At 32.2% G+C, this 15,968-nt stretch overlaps 1 protein-coding gene across 1 annotated transcript in view; it reads right to left on the bottom strand.

The window, feature by feature from the left end:
• The window catches only part of LOC143071611 (dual oxidase 2-like), a 49,805-nt gene extending 35,073 nt beyond the window's left edge, over positions 1 to 14,732 (bottom strand). Inside the window, exons 1-6 of the mRNA XM_076246028.1 lie at positions 14,596 to 14,732; positions 3,770 to 3,856; positions 3,222 to 3,383; positions 1,757 to 1,944; positions 1,033 to 1,267; positions 371 to 558 (exon numbers count right to left, since the gene is read on the bottom strand). Coding sequence (XP_076102143.1) covers positions 371 to 558; positions 1,033 to 1,267; positions 1,757 to 1,944; positions 3,222 to 3,383; positions 3,770 to 3,856; positions 14,596 to 14,644 — 909 coding nt within the window. The 5' untranslated portion in view covers positions 14,645 to 14,732. The remainder of the gene's footprint in view (positions 1 to 370; positions 559 to 1,032; positions 1,268 to 1,756; positions 1,945 to 3,221; positions 3,384 to 3,769; positions 3,857 to 14,595) is intronic.
• Positions 14,733 to 15,968: the final 1,236 nt, after the last annotated feature.

Raw genomic sequence — 15,968 nt, 5'->3', positions numbered from 1 at the left:
AATTTGAAGATTTCAAAATAATATACCGAAGTAAAAAAATCACCACGAAATCATCATGGGCAAAACCTACTATAACAAAATGGACAAATTTGTTCAAAAAGATACGTCTAGGTAAATACCATGTAACAATACTGTAAACTAATTTTTATGAGCAATTTATTTTGTGACTTTCACAAGTTGAAAAATAACGTGAATAAAAATGGTAAAAAATATGCAAAACTTGTATTTTTTTCTTATTCATCTACACTAGTCAATTTAAAAGACGCCAAAAGGCTAGCATATAGGCAAAAGTAAACGCAAAATAAAGTATTCGTACAAAATAACTAAAGTTGCTTTACTGTAAACAAAACAGTAATCAAAATGTCTATACCTGATAAATACCAACAACCATCTTCCTAGCTTGATTAAATATTCTCTCATCAAATTTAAATAAATCTTCATCTGATGTCCACCCTTTGCTGGTGGCAGTCTCGTTGGCATAGTAGTTGTGTAATCTGAACCAAAGTACTCCAAATGACAGCAAAAAGGGGTTTTCAAAACCTCTGGGATTACCAAGTCCTGAAAGATTATAAATAAATCCTCTGTCAGTTATAATATCATACGTGATCAAGATGAGTTACTTACATATATTATGGTAAAATGGTGTCTTATTTCATCTGCAGGAACAATTAAAAGCTTGTTATTTGCTAAAAATTTCATGGCAAATGTTTAATACATATTCATTACTTTAAATTCATTTATTTTTGTTGAAACCTATTTTCATGGATTAAAGAAAAACTGTATTTTCATGGATATTTGATTGCATGTTTTTTCCTAAAGTCTGCATACAAACCTTCTTACTTGAATACTTGCAATGCATGTTGACCTATACCCACCATATCAATGAATATTGCTATTCCAAAATTATAATGATTCCACAGTACTCCTACCTTACTTAACCCAAAATCTTACCAAATTTCTAAATTTGTAGTACATAAAAATATAATGAGAAGTACATCTACATTCATGAAAACTGGTCTGAATGACACTTACTCCAAAATCTATTAACCCCTCTGAGTCTCGTTTCTCTTGTTGTTTCTCTAGGATTGGGTGGATTGGCATATGGTAGTCTGATGTTATTTCTATCAGGTAGACTCATGCTTATAGGATGTGGTTTATCATCTAACGCTTTCAGTCGTCCTCCACGGAATTCCCGTATAGCATCTGTCCACGCTTTTGCTGGTCCATACATTAGCTGACCATCAATAAATGGTGTTATTTCAGATATCTGTAAACATCATTATCAAGTTAGTTTCATCAAAATAAAAATATGTCACTTCAAAAAATGACTTGCAAACTGGTACATAAAAAACTTTGAACATTATTATGTCTATTTGAATTTGAATTTGAAGTTATCTTTTTTCCAGCAGGAAATTGTTTAAAATAATTAAAGGAGTGAGACAGAAGTTCTCATTTCCAAAATCAAACTTTTTGGTCTTTTTTTCACACTTTTTACCTATTTTTCCTAGATTCTTGTGTTCCATATGTATCCAACATTCCATAAGTGCATAATCCTCCTGAGAATTGGAACAATTTAACTGACATTTGGTAATCAGAAACAAATCAAAGCCAATTATTGCTTGAATGAACTTTATACTGTTGATAAAATATTAAAGTATACATCTTGAACTTAAGCAGTTAAATCTTAACCATCAGAAAATATTTCTTTTAAATGGGCATAACTGAAGATGTCCATTATTATACTTATTAAGTATACCTGTTGTCTAGGGTTATTAGGTGATTGTCCTGTTCTGAAGTCATATCGGGACCGTATAAATGGTAACTGGACATTGCCTTTACCCTCTGTATCAAAGAGGTCATGACCCTTAGGTACATCAATATTTTCAAATTCTCTAGGACAGCCAGGTCTCTGAGAATCCATGATTTCTTCTACAACCTGCTGACCTAAAATATAGTGACCAAACAACTGTTTCATGATAAAGCTTTTAGAAAACAATCATACTACATCTCCTTATTTTCATCAAGTACACTTCTCAAGACAGAAGTATTGAATACAAGTTGGAACTCACCAGATTTATAGATCTTGTTTTCAGTTGGGTTTTTTTGGGGAACATTAAGAGAATAAGATCCCTTTTTTCAGTTGGGAATAACGCTGTGATCTTATCACTTATATATATATAATTATTAAATGACAGAAAAAGCCCTACTGTATCCATTATACAGGGAATGTGACACCACTACATTGTTTGAGTGGTATAACATAAATACTTCATCCTATTAACACAGCAAATCATCACCACGGCACCTTGTATACTGTATGATACACAGCACTGATGTTCCTGTTCACAAAATATTTTATTCTGGAATGGCCCTGATCAGATAACTGTACATTAAGTGATGACAATTATGACTATGATATAATGACCTTCCGAGGTAAATCAAATATTAGAGAAATAACACGAAAAAAGAGTACAGTTTAACAACTTTTGTTGGCTAAGAAGATTTAGAGCTTTACTGTAAAGACATGGACCTATTGTTAATTAAAGACTGCAGTTTGACTGTTTAAATTCACATGTCTTTCAAGTATTTTCAGTTATTTCTTATGTTAGGTTGCTGCGTGATCTATACAAGACATATCCTATTACATATATTCTTTGGGGAATCAAATGTGTTTCTACTATATTTTTCAATCATGTAAGAATCATGTAATTTAAAATTCTCCTGGAATAACATTAATAACATAGGCTACAACAAGAATGTGTCCCAAGTACGGTACACAGATACCCCATCCGCATAATCATTTTCTATGTTCAGTGGACCGTGAAAATGGGATAAAATCTCTGATTTGGCATTAAAATTAGAAAGATCATATCATAGGGAACATGTTTACTAAGTTTCAAGTTGATCGGACTTCAACTTCATCAAAAACTACCTCAATCAAAAACTTTAACCAAAACTTTAACCTGAAATGGGACAGACAGACAAACAGATGGACAGATGGACGAACGAACAGACAGAGGGACGCACAGACCAGAAAACATAATGCCCATAAATGGGGCATAAAAAAAAGCTATTATGTACTAATTACATGTACTTATAACATGATAAAGCAAGTCCTTCATTTTTTAACAAACTAATAATTTTGTATTTGGTATAAATGAATATTAAATCTAACCTGCATTTAAATTAATATGCTAATATAATCCTCATAATGATCTTACCAAAATAAGTAATCATAGCATTCCTCCCTCTTGGTGATCCAAGTCCCATCGGTCCTCTAAGTGCGGCACTACTGATATCAAAAGGATTCGGCCTCATGGGTCCGGCCATATGATATACTCCATCAGCATAACCAACTTTACTTTTCCGTAACAGATGAGTATCTATAAAAGTAATGTATACCTTAACATGGCATGTGTAATACTGATAAATTTACCTATTGTGAATCTTTTAATTTCTGAAAAAAAATTAAAAAAAATCTCAATACTTGTGATAGAAATCAGGTCAGAACCCATACTTGACCTGATATAAATCCAGGATTTTCAAAAAAAGTGCCAGAGCCCCTAATCTACGCAATGTTTAAAGGGGAACTTGTTAAAGTCTATGCATTAACCATGTTTATAGCTCCATGAGTGGGACAAGGGCAACCTGGGTTCCCTCCTCCTTCATCTGCCTATACTGATACAAAATACTAACCAACGGCACCCCAGTGTCTGTGTTAATTAATATAATTGTTATGTACCATTTATATTACAGTCAAAATACTAACCAACGGCACCCCAGTCTGGGTTGATAAGATTATTATACCATCCATCTAATGGGTGAAGCTCAGGGTCAGGAGTTTCCTCCTGGCAATCTGAAAACAAACAAAGTCAATTCACAAATTATAATGGTTTTAAACAGTTCAATGCTCAATCTTTATTTTTCTATAAAATAATGTTATAAAATTATAACTACGGTATATTTCTAATCATAGTAGAAAACTTAAATATTAAAAGGCATTTATAAAACCTCACTTATAAGTATACAATGTTTTCACTATTTTTCAAATTGTAAGTGTTGAACTATTTGACCAGTCTTGTGGATGGTCAATATACTATATATATAAAAAATCAAAAATATAATATTTTTTGTTCAATCATTAATAAAAGTGAAATAGTGAAAAAATAATTCGCTTTTAGCAGCCAGTACGGGTTAATTTTGTCAAAATAAGTAAAGAAACATTGATAAATGTATTATTCACTTGTAAGTGAATAATTCAACCTCATTAAATCCGTATTCATGTGAACTTCAATCTAAACCCTTAGCGAGTGATGAATAACACATGAATTGTGTGTGTATAATTGTTTAAAGGAAAAGAATGTCAATGTTGAAAGTGAAATGAAGGTAAATCATTTAACTGACTAATTCGATCCACAAAAACTCATTCTTATACAAGTAAAAACGATGATTAACATATATTTTTAATCTATAATATAAAATTAAACAGACATGGCAAAATGCAATTACACGAGTTCACTTTTCTATTTATATCTTTATTTATGTTTATATAACTTATATGGTCATCAGAAGTATTCGGAGGCCAACTGGACAATTAATAAGATGGCTTCAGGACTTAAAAACACGAAATGAAGCTACATATTCTCAACACTATGCCATGTAAATTGCCGTATAAGATGTATTATCAAGTATAATATTTATTTTATTTTTATTCCACAATTCTTCTTTTTATTGATTGTATTTGAATAAACTTTTTTCAACTTAAAAAAAATAGGATACAAATGTCAAATGAGTATACAAGCCTATCAGATGGTGCCTCATGTGCAGAATCTGATGAGACTAAAATTGATGAAAACTAGATCTAAGTCCTGTGACATGATTAAATTCAGTTGTACTTGACTCATATTTTTGAAAAGTATTTCAAAAGAAAAACATCAAATTCTGTTCTATTGTTTAAATTCATTTTGTTCCTTTAATCAACTTAAGATGTAAAAAGGTTATTTAAAATAAAAAAAATTTGGACAAGTAACAATTTCATTCCGACAAGTAAGTTTTGATATGTACTTGTCCTACTGGACAAGTTGAAAAAAAAGTTATTGTAGAGGCCTGCAGGAAGGGGTAGGGTGACCCCAGGGACTCCCCTCCTATATTTAATTTAACTAGTTATATTGACCCATACATGTATATTGTTTAGGGTTGGGGATCTCAACTGTTTCCAAGTTATCAAACAGGAGGGGATAGGGTGACCACAGGGACTCCCCCAATATTTCATTTGATTTGTTATGTAATGGTGGTCATTTTGTTTTAGTTGTTCATTCTATTTATTTGGGGAAATTGGTTAACTTTAGTATGACTTATAGTTCCGTAACTCTTTCTTCCGAGTTCGGCCATGAAAAAATCCTTGTCGGGACTTCCTGTTCTGGCACGGGGTCGTTGTCCATAGGAACTATAAGTATGATGTCACTCACCGGGTTCGGGGCAGTCTACACTAAGGATTTGAAATGAGCAGACGCTCATACTTTGGCTTGGGAATATGGAACCTTTATTTATACAAGTAGACTAGCCACCACCGTATATTTATTTATGTAAACTTATGTTCAACCATTTATATGTCTTTAAAATAAACATCTTGTTTATATTTACGTAGTTTTACGTACTTTATTTAATATCCCAGAACTTGGGTGGACAACGGGAAAACGAAGCCAGTGGAAACTTCCACTCCCGTTACAGTTATATAGTCCCATACATGAGTATGTATGGTTAAAGTGACCTATAGTTGTTAATGTCTTTGTCATTTTGGTCTCTTGTGGACATTTGTCTTATTAGCAATCATACCACATCTTTCATTTATCATATTGTCCCATACTTGAATATATGGTTTAAGGGTGGGGATCTCGACTGTGTTTTATAGTACAAAAGTTATGAGACACAAATCAGACAAATGTTCACTACTACAGGGATATAGTTAAATATTCCTGGGTGCATAAAATTTCGAAGTACAGTATTCCTGGTATAAAATCCTGCCAGTAAAATTCCTGCTTGAAAAAAATTCTAAGATTGGTTTTCCTTCTAGCAGAAATGTCTAAGATTGGTATTCCTGCTAGCAGAAAGTTTTCCTGCTAGAAGAAATTTTCTAAGTCCATCTTTCCTGTTACAAAAAAAAATCTAAGTTGAGATTCCTACCAGGATTATAAAATTCCGTGCTACACCATCAAATTCCTACTAAGTAGCAGGAATATTTTGACAGGAAAATTGAATATTCCTGGTAGAAAAATCTTCATATTCCTAGTACGCCTAAGATGTAGCAGGAAAACGAATATTCCTACAGGATTCCTGCTACTTCTTCCTACATTCCTGGAGGAATCCTGCTATAAATTTCGTACGGGAAAGGTGAGGTCTGACTGACCTGCCCATAGTAAATGTAAATGATTTGTTATATTGTCCCATACATGAATATATATGGTTTAGGGGTGGGGATCTCATCGGTTTCAAAGTTCTGAAATAGGAGGGGGTAGGGTTACCCCAGGGACTCCCCTCCTATATTTTATTTAATTAGTTATATTGACCCATACATGAATATATATATTATTTAGGGGTGGGGATCTCAACTGTTTCCAAGTTCTAAAACATGCGGGAAGGGGTGACCACAGGGACTCCCCCTATATTTCATTTGATTAGTTATATTGTCCCATACATGAGTATGTATGATTTAGTAGGGGTTGGGATTTCATCCGTTTCTAAGTTATCAAACAGGAAGGGATAGGGTGAACACAGGGACTCCCCCTATATTTCATTTGATTTGTTATATTGTCCTATACTTGAATATAATATGGTTTAGGGGTGGGGATCTCGATCGTTTCAAAGTTCCCAATCAGGAAGGGGTAGGTTGATCCCAGGGACTCCCCCTATATTTCATTTGATTTGTTATATATATAGTCCCATACATGAATGTATTTGGTTGAGAGGTGGGGATCTCATCCGTTTCAAAGTTATCAAACAGGAGGGGGTAGAGTGGCCCAAAGGATGCCACCTATATATCATATGATTTGCTTACATTCAGGTATTATATAATATAGTTGTATTATTTATGAAAATAAAGTAAGAAACTTCCAGCTACTTTAACTGACCCTTCAAAATTGAGAAAAAAATATGTTTACACTTTAAAAGCATCTTGCATGTATTATCAACATTTATCACTGATTAAGAAATTTATATTGTTAGATAAACTGTTCCCAGCTGTCACATTGTATTGGATTTTGACATTAATTAATTTTGAGTTTCTGTATAAAATATTTTCTGCTTTTTTTTTTTTTTTTTTTACATATGAATCTTTTGATTTTCAATTCTAGTGTTCATATTCATTTACCATTCATAGATGTATTTTGTCACCTGTCTGGATTTTTTACTTCCTAAGTGAAACTTCAAAACTTTTGGGTGATTCCACGATCATTTAAGTTTGTTTCTGGTCATATTTTTTGTAATCCAGAATTAATTCTATTAAAAAAGTGTTAAATTAGTTATATATAACAGTGAGCTAGATAATAACAATGGCAAGTATTTCAGCATTTATTGGGTAGAACACAAATCTAGGGTGTTCGCATAATGCAGCTTAACTGCATAAAAAGCAACCCATGGGTTTAAAGGTTAAATATTATTATTCAAAACTTTTGTTGCATTATATATACATGTGCTTTATCCAATAAAATCCAAAATTAAACCCTAGGACCCAGACTGCTCAGAAAATATCTAACAATATTTATATTTTTCTACTGAATTAAACTAATTGAAAATATTAACTTAGTCCAAACAAGGATTTATATAGTAAGATTACATATCCTTGGTCGGAATAATTAGGATGTCTTGACAGGCTATTGATTTGTAGTGTATTTGCATTTCACCCTCCCCTTGATTTCTTATTTCATGAAGTTCATTTACTTTTGCCCTAGCTAGAAAGCAAAAAAGAGAAATAGCAAAATCTTTGTGTTTTTGTTTTTGTGTTTTTATTACTTTCTTGATTTCTCTTTCACCATTCCCAGATTTCTCAATTTCTGGATTTCTGGATTTCCCGGTTTCTTGATTTTCTAATTTCTCGATTTCACTTTTTTAATTTGCCAATTTCTCAATTTCTCAATTTTGAGTTAAAATTAATGAGGGTAGTAATGCCTTTCACCGTCTGGTGTCAAACAGTCAATTTCCGCTACCGTTAGAGTCAAATTGGTTAAAATTTTAAAGTGTTTTGTCAAAATATCCTTATCATGATTCGTCAGAGGTCAGAAATAATTATTAAAAAAATTAACTTGATTCGTCAATTCTTTTATCGTCTAAAAGAAAGTGTACCTTTTATCGTCATGCATAAAAAAATAGCGTTAAACTGCGTTTTAGCGTGAACCTGCATTAAGGATTATGTACCCTTGTGTTGATTCAATGCTGAACATATGGAAATTTTATAGAAAATCCACACCCTTTGTCCTTGTATTCTTATATTTGGCAATTTGATGACTGATAGATATAGGATTATTGCATGCAGTGCTAGCATTGATTTCCTTAAAACAAGTATTTTAATGTAGTTATTGGTTAAAACAAATAAAAATATGGACCAAATCAAGTACACCTTTCAGGGTGCGCTCGACCTTAGTGACTCAGCACAAGGTATTTACAGGTTGGTTAGAACTTTTTGTAGAAAATAAACACTAGCACATCATAGAAAAGCAAGTTATAAATCTATGCTTAAAATTTTATAACAAAATTCTCTGTATTAAAGGCTGTGGATTTTCTATAAAAATCTTGGTTTATTTGCCACAAAGTACTATTTTTCTAGTAAATGCAACGAAACAGTAAATAATTATGCTTTCCATCAAGTCCCCCCTTGGTATATGTACTAAATGGCATATCTCTATTATTCCTTTCTATCTGTAGTTTTGGTGACAATTGAAGTTTGAAAAATTCGTACAAAAATGGCTACAGAAGGGGTCATAAACGAGGGCCCTCATGGGGTTTTTGATTATGTGATTACTTGGCCGTTTTTTTAATGATTATTTGATTATTAAGCCAAATATTTCATGATTATTTGATTACCTAGGACTGTATTTTTAGTTTATGATTATTTGATTACTAAAGATAAGCAAATATTTAATGATTATGTGATTATATTGGCAAAAAAATGGTGATTATGTGATTACTAGGACCCCCCATGAGGGGCCTCATAAACCTTATCCTCATTTGGCAAGAATTTTTACCGCTATTTGTCATGAAGGTACCCCATTACTGTTTACAACCCTCGTTAATTAAGAACACCACAAACGGGAAAAGTACAAATGGCCGTGTCTGACCCCCATATTCAAATATAAGGATATTTTATGTGTTTGCTTTGAGGCCTTTATTGTAATTATAGCCTTTCAAGACTTCATAAATATTTTGACTTATCATGAGATCTATGAGATTCACAAACAAAGTGATTACTGATAAATACAACCACTTCAGTCGATCATTAGTCGAGAAATTATCTTCCGGAGCAAATGTATGTATATGCCTCTTGTCATCTCTTGACTCTTGTCGGTTATTTATAGCTCACCTCACAAAATTAAATATGAATAATCGGTTCTCTTCAGCCTCAGCCTCTTCCAATCAGTTGTTGGAAAGATACTGATGGTTTCCGAATAGCTTGAAATCAAGAAAACCGCGGGAAACTATTTCTATTTTTTTTTTATTTTTTTCATTTAAATTTTTGTGATCCATAAAATCAGTACATCTATACAGAGATATATAATCTTTTCCAAAATATATAGGGGGGGGACAATAGGGGTCCGTTAACAGGTGAACAAACACCTCAATTTTGGCAAAAACAGTTTTAAAACAAACTGAAATGCAAAAAAAAAAAACTATATATAAAGATCCAGTCATTTCTAAAATGAGGTTTCCAACCCAGAATAAAGGGGAAAGACATGATTTCCAGACCTATTAACTTTATTTCGCATCATGTGCACTGTCAGCTCGAGTGAGAGCTTACATATACATATACTATCCGTTAATCTGAAAGAAACGCCATCACCAAGATGCCTGTACCTTACACAGAAAAGTAAGATTGGGTGGACTGTGACAAGGATATCTGTACAATTCAGTTAATCATTTTAATTTTGGCCACAACTATGCCGAAAAAAGAATAGCTTGGAATGTTATATAACCAAGATAATTATACTTTTTTTTTTACATATTACCATGTGTGCAAAGTAATAATTAATGGTGTGTAAGATGGATTTTCCTACTTTTGTGTAGCAAAGGTTAAACTGGTATTAATAAGGACCGGCTTATAGATGTCATATTAACTTTAAGTCTTTATTTCCGCATCGTTGTTTAAATAACGATGTTTTAAAAAGAAAATTGTTTTTGAAAAGGCAGATTTTTTTCTGTATTCACATTAATCGTTTGTTTTGGTAAATTTAAACCTGAATAGAAACTGTTAAAACACATATGCCCCCCTTCCTGTCAATTCTAGATTTTGGACACTGCACAAGGTCATGATTTCTCAGATTATTCGCTGAATGTCACGTACTAATTGCTAGTTTTTAGTCTGGAAAAGAAATGTTTATTGATAATCAAGTATTGTCTATTGTGTTGTCTATTGTATCAGTAATTGGTTTTGATCTAGCTGGCAGTGATTGCGGCACTACTCGATCTTAATTCTGCTTGTCAACTATTGTCCTTATGTCCGTTGTTTTTGAGGCTTCGTATCAATCTGACAAGTCAAGAACTTTTCAACATTCTTTTACAATTTGGTCTTATATACTTTTTATGATGTAGCACCAGTGTCCAACGTAAGGGAAGGGTTTAGTGCGCCGCTTTTATTCTTTATGTTTACCTACATGTATCCCAAGTCAAGAATTTCTGTAAATCAGTGTTAGTCGTTGGTAACTGACATGCTTGGGTTTTTTTCAATTGTTTAAGCACCATTCGTGGTTTAAAGCTTAATCTTACTATACGATAAAAAATTAATTTTGTTCATTGTTGATGGATATACATTTACCTAAAGTTGTTTAGTTACTAGGAAATTGGTCTCTGGTGGATGATTGTAATTGCAAATGAACAAATAATAGGATTTAGAATCATAACATTTCATACCTTAATCAAGCAAAAAAAATTTAGGAAAAAAACCATGTATCAATCCATTGATTTTATTTGGAAGACGGCTCCGAAGGTCTCCAGAAGCGACACAACAAAACCCATATTAATTGATTTGATCTTGAAGACGGAGAAGCGACACACCAACGTCCATATTGATTTTTTGTATCTGGACGACAGAGAACACAGAAAAAGCTATCCGTTTTAATTAGTATGATAGATACGCATAGTAATACCTAGAAATGGGAAATTCCTAATGAGGATATCTGAAACATCTCTTGCTTTACAGTTTAGCTTTAAGTATTACTGAGTAACCAACCTTTGAATTATTCGATGAGAGGACATACTCTTCTTGAGCTCCAAGAAGTCTTCATAATACGAACGAAAAGGTACGAATTAAAGAACAAGTAAACTAGAAGAGGTGTACAGTTCTTAATGTCTATGTCCATATACAAAATTTATATCAGCAAAATATCATATGAATTTAATATAAATAAAGGCAACAGTAGTATACCGCTGTTCGAACGTCATAAATCGGTAGAGAGAAAACAAATCGGGGAACTAAAACCGAGGGAAACACATCAACTATTAGAGAAAAACAACGAAAGAACAGAAACACGAAAGTGCAACAAAAAAACAAACGACAATGTAACACACACATAAACGAGCTATAAGATAACATCTGCCATTTTCCGGACTTGGTACAGGACATTTTAAGAAAAAATCGAAGGTTGAACCTAGTTTTGTGGCAAGCCAAACCTCGCACTTGTAAAACAAATCATGAATACACCTGTTTTTACAGTTGTAATCGATCAAATTACGTTTACATGTAATCAGAAATTGAATGATTACTTATTACATTTGATTAACATGTGATTACATTGCAAAATGTTTTCGTTTAAAATACTCATTACAATTACACCATGTATACCTGGTGTAAAAATGTCTCAAGAAGGTGATGGCGACTGTCTTTTGAAATACACCTCCATATCATATGGAGTAAATATTCGTATAAATCAATTATTTTGATGGTGCCATTTCTAGGTAATTGTTTAAATCATCAGAGTGATTTTTAGGGTATTATGTTCATGATGCTTTGCCACTAATTTTCTCGAATAGAACAAAACACTAAATGTAGATATTTCAAACTCCGTGGAAAACAACTTAAACATTTATATTAGATCATGGAACATTCAAACTGGTACCGTTAATGTTATTACTATATCAGGGTATCACCAGCCTAATATATTAGTATTTCTGTATAGGCATGATGTCTTGTACTTTTAGGTTTGTAATCAGTCTTTTTATATGTAGTTTAAACATTACTAAATATTTCAACTATATTTTATTGAATTTTATGCATGGATCCCTGTATAGTATGCTCAAGGTTATTGTACAAGATCGAAATTTTCATCATTTCCATGAGATTGGCTGTTACACTTTATTGTTCTTGTGATTCCACAATAAAATAATATGAAGAGTATAACTCTGTATGGCTGAAGATAGCATGCATAGATTTTTTTTGTCATCCTTTAAATTATTTAGTTTGGTCGCTGATTTTCAGTCAGGGGGGTTTTAATTCGGATTGAAATCTATGATTCAGTCTGTAAACTATATCATCTATAGACATTAGACATTATTTTATTATACCAATCATGGGCCCTTGTCGGGCAAGATACAAAAACATCATAATACAATGATTATATAAAACATTAGTGAAATACACAATACGTAATACCAGAGACATATATACGTATATATGTCTCTGGTAATACACAAAGTAATAAAGTGATAATATGAGCAATGTAGGATATAATTATGATAAGAGGCATTGAGTGTAATGAGGCCGATTTAATATTAAAAGAATTTGGTATAAAGTTAATTATTAATAGGGAAACAAAAAAAAAGTAAAAATAGAACCAGAAATATAGTATCTTATTCTGCAGTAGTTCTCCTCATGACCAGTGCACAGCAGTGAGGGACTTTTGCATTACAACAATGCAAAGGTCATCAAGGGGAGATCCTTCAGAACTAGCTACAGATATGAGATTACTCCAATTGTGATTCTCCTCATGACTAATGCCCAGGAGCAAGGGTTGACATTGCTACTGGGCAATATTCATCAAGGGACGGTGCTCTAGAACTCACTATAGAGAAAATATAAAGTTCAAATTACAAGTAGTAGAGGGAGATTAATCCCATTAGAACTTTTCATATTTCTTAATGAACATGCATAATTCTGATAATAAATTCTCATCTTCATTATTTATTAACCATATCAGTTTTTGGGTAGGGTCAAGATTTTTAAAATTATTTATCATTGTTATCATGTCTTTCCGTTGGTCCGATACACTATCACAGTTGAAAAGAAAATGTATTTCATCTTCGACCTCATTACTACAACATCTCTTACATATTCTATTGTGTCGGGGAGTATTACTATATCTACCTCTCTCTATAAGTAAATGGTGAGCAGATATGCGAAATCTTGTTAGACTCCGTCTATCTTCAAATTTTTTAACAATATTAAGATATTTTTCACAACCAAAATTCGATTTAAAGGTAACATATGTTCATAGTTTTCCTTCTGAGTGAGTTTTGTGACCCCCCCCCCCCCCTAATTTCTTAGTTTTCTGTTGTCAATTGGCTTAACCCTGTCTGAGGATATTTGATAATTATTAATCAGTGAAAGAAGTTCCTCAAATGACATATACCACGATGGTTTCTTTGACTCATACAATTTCTTTGATTCTATAAATGCATTATATAACAATGGAAAGTTAGTGTCTGATTTTTCTAGTCTGCAATAGTATTTAGTCATTGCTTCAATCATGGTAAAATATATTGGTAGTCTTCCCAACTCAGTTAATACTGCAAAGTTGGTGCTTTTTTATTTGGAGCTCCAAGAATAAATTTACAGAATTTAGTATGAAGTTTTTCAGATAATGTGGAGTAAATATGGTCAAATGAAAAAATCTCATTTCTATATTTAGCTGACATTGGGTTAAAGGCACCCCATATCTCACATCTTTATAATAGGAGTGGGTTTGATGGTATGATCAAAAACATGCATGCTTGTTTTGACTGAAGGATGCAAGGATACAAAATCTTTCGATAACTTAAAATAGGCTTTTAGTGCCTTTTTATACAATTCATCCATATACAGTAACCAAATATTTTGTAGTATCAATAGTTTTTATGGATTTTTTATTTTCGAAAGTGAAACAACAAAAAAGACAAAATCAAACAAAAAGAGGGAAGGAATTAAGTAAAGATGTTTAAGCTGATTTCACATATTCAAAAATTTGTTAAATCATATTGTAATGATTGACATAACATTACAATGCTAACATACCTTGTGACCCAAAACAGGAAATGCAATATACGTATTCAGTTGAAAAAAAAAATAAACATGATCGCATTTTATGCTTTTAAAAAAATATAAATTACTTTAATGTAATATTTTGTTTGATAACTTACCAACATTGAAAGCCAGGAGTAGTAAGAGCCAACAAACTAGACCATCCATCAGCCAAAATCAGCTAAACTGGGATGTCAAAAGTACCCCTTCCGCTATTTGTGATTCAGCAAACAGGAACAACACACTTAACTCATCTTATCAAGCTTATAAAACGTTGTCTGTATAAGTATAATGGTGTGAACAATTACACACAAATAAATTGTGTTGTTAATTCGGCCAATAAAGAGTTTTAAAAAAATCATAAACTAAAAATATTTCAATTAATAACCAGTTAACTAATTTGCGTGCAAGTTTTTGGGGATTTTATTTTTCTGTTTTAATTTATTAGAAAGCAGATTTTAACATGTAGTGCGTGATGTTTTACGGATGAAACAGACGTGAATGTATATGATTTAATAACTTATTAACTTTACACAAATCCTTGAGATGTTTTAGAGATTACAAAGCAACGGATGTTTATTTTATAAAAACGGCTTTAATGACTTATGAAATTATATAAATTGAAAAATAGAATACGTTTTTCGGCATACATTGTATTTATATAAAAACAGATGATCCGATCCAAACAAATACTACTACATGCATTGTAGCGTGCTCGCCTCGGGTAATGGGAAGGTTGTGAGTTCGACCCTAGACAACGGGGTTAAACCATGTATTGAACATTTGAGGTCACGGTTGCTTCTCCGCAAGACTCTATTTGAACTACCTTTCCATTGCTGAAATTTCATATTGTTACACTTTTTATAAAAGTTTTTCTTAGATTTTTGAGACTTAAAAGAAAAAACTCTTAATCGAAGGGTTAATCCTTTATTGCAATCCTTTGTATAGCTAGTTGTTATAAAGTCTTCTAGGTGAATTTTCGCTGAATTAGTACAACTTTTTGTTAATTGCTGAAGCCAGCCTTTGGAGCAAAATTTGTCCGATGTGTTGAAGACCTTTATAAAAACTAGATTATATACAAGATATCTTAGTATGAATTTATCTCATAAATTATATGCGATATATTATAGATAAGATCAGATATCATGCTTGAATGTGGAAGAAAAAGTAAAACTGCTTGTCCTAAAAAAACGTGAACTTTTGCAGCTGTGTATATTATATACCGTAGTCCGTTTTTGTGCAAGAAATGCTTCAGAATTGTACAAAAATATTGTATCCCGGAAATTGTCATATACTACTTTACACTTTCCTGTAATTTAATTTATTTTTCCTTCTTCGGCGTCTTAATAAGGTATAAGAACAGTTATTATCCGTTTGTTCGTTCTGTTGATATTATAAGTGTTTTCCTGTTTTCCAAGTGACTTTGTTTTTCCGTATACATAAATTTAACTTGAAGTTAGATCAATTTTTCATTTCTTACGGGTTATCATTA

The sequence above is a fragment of the Mytilus galloprovincialis genome, chromosome 4, assembly GCF_965363235.1.
Source record: "Mytilus galloprovincialis chromosome 4, xbMytGall1.hap1.1, whole genome shotgun sequence".
NCBI lineage: Eukaryota > Metazoa > Mollusca > Bivalvia > Mytilida > Mytilidae > Mytilus > Mytilus galloprovincialis.
Note: the sequence above shows the minus strand (reverse complement) of the source record. Positions and strands in the feature narration are given on the sequence as shown.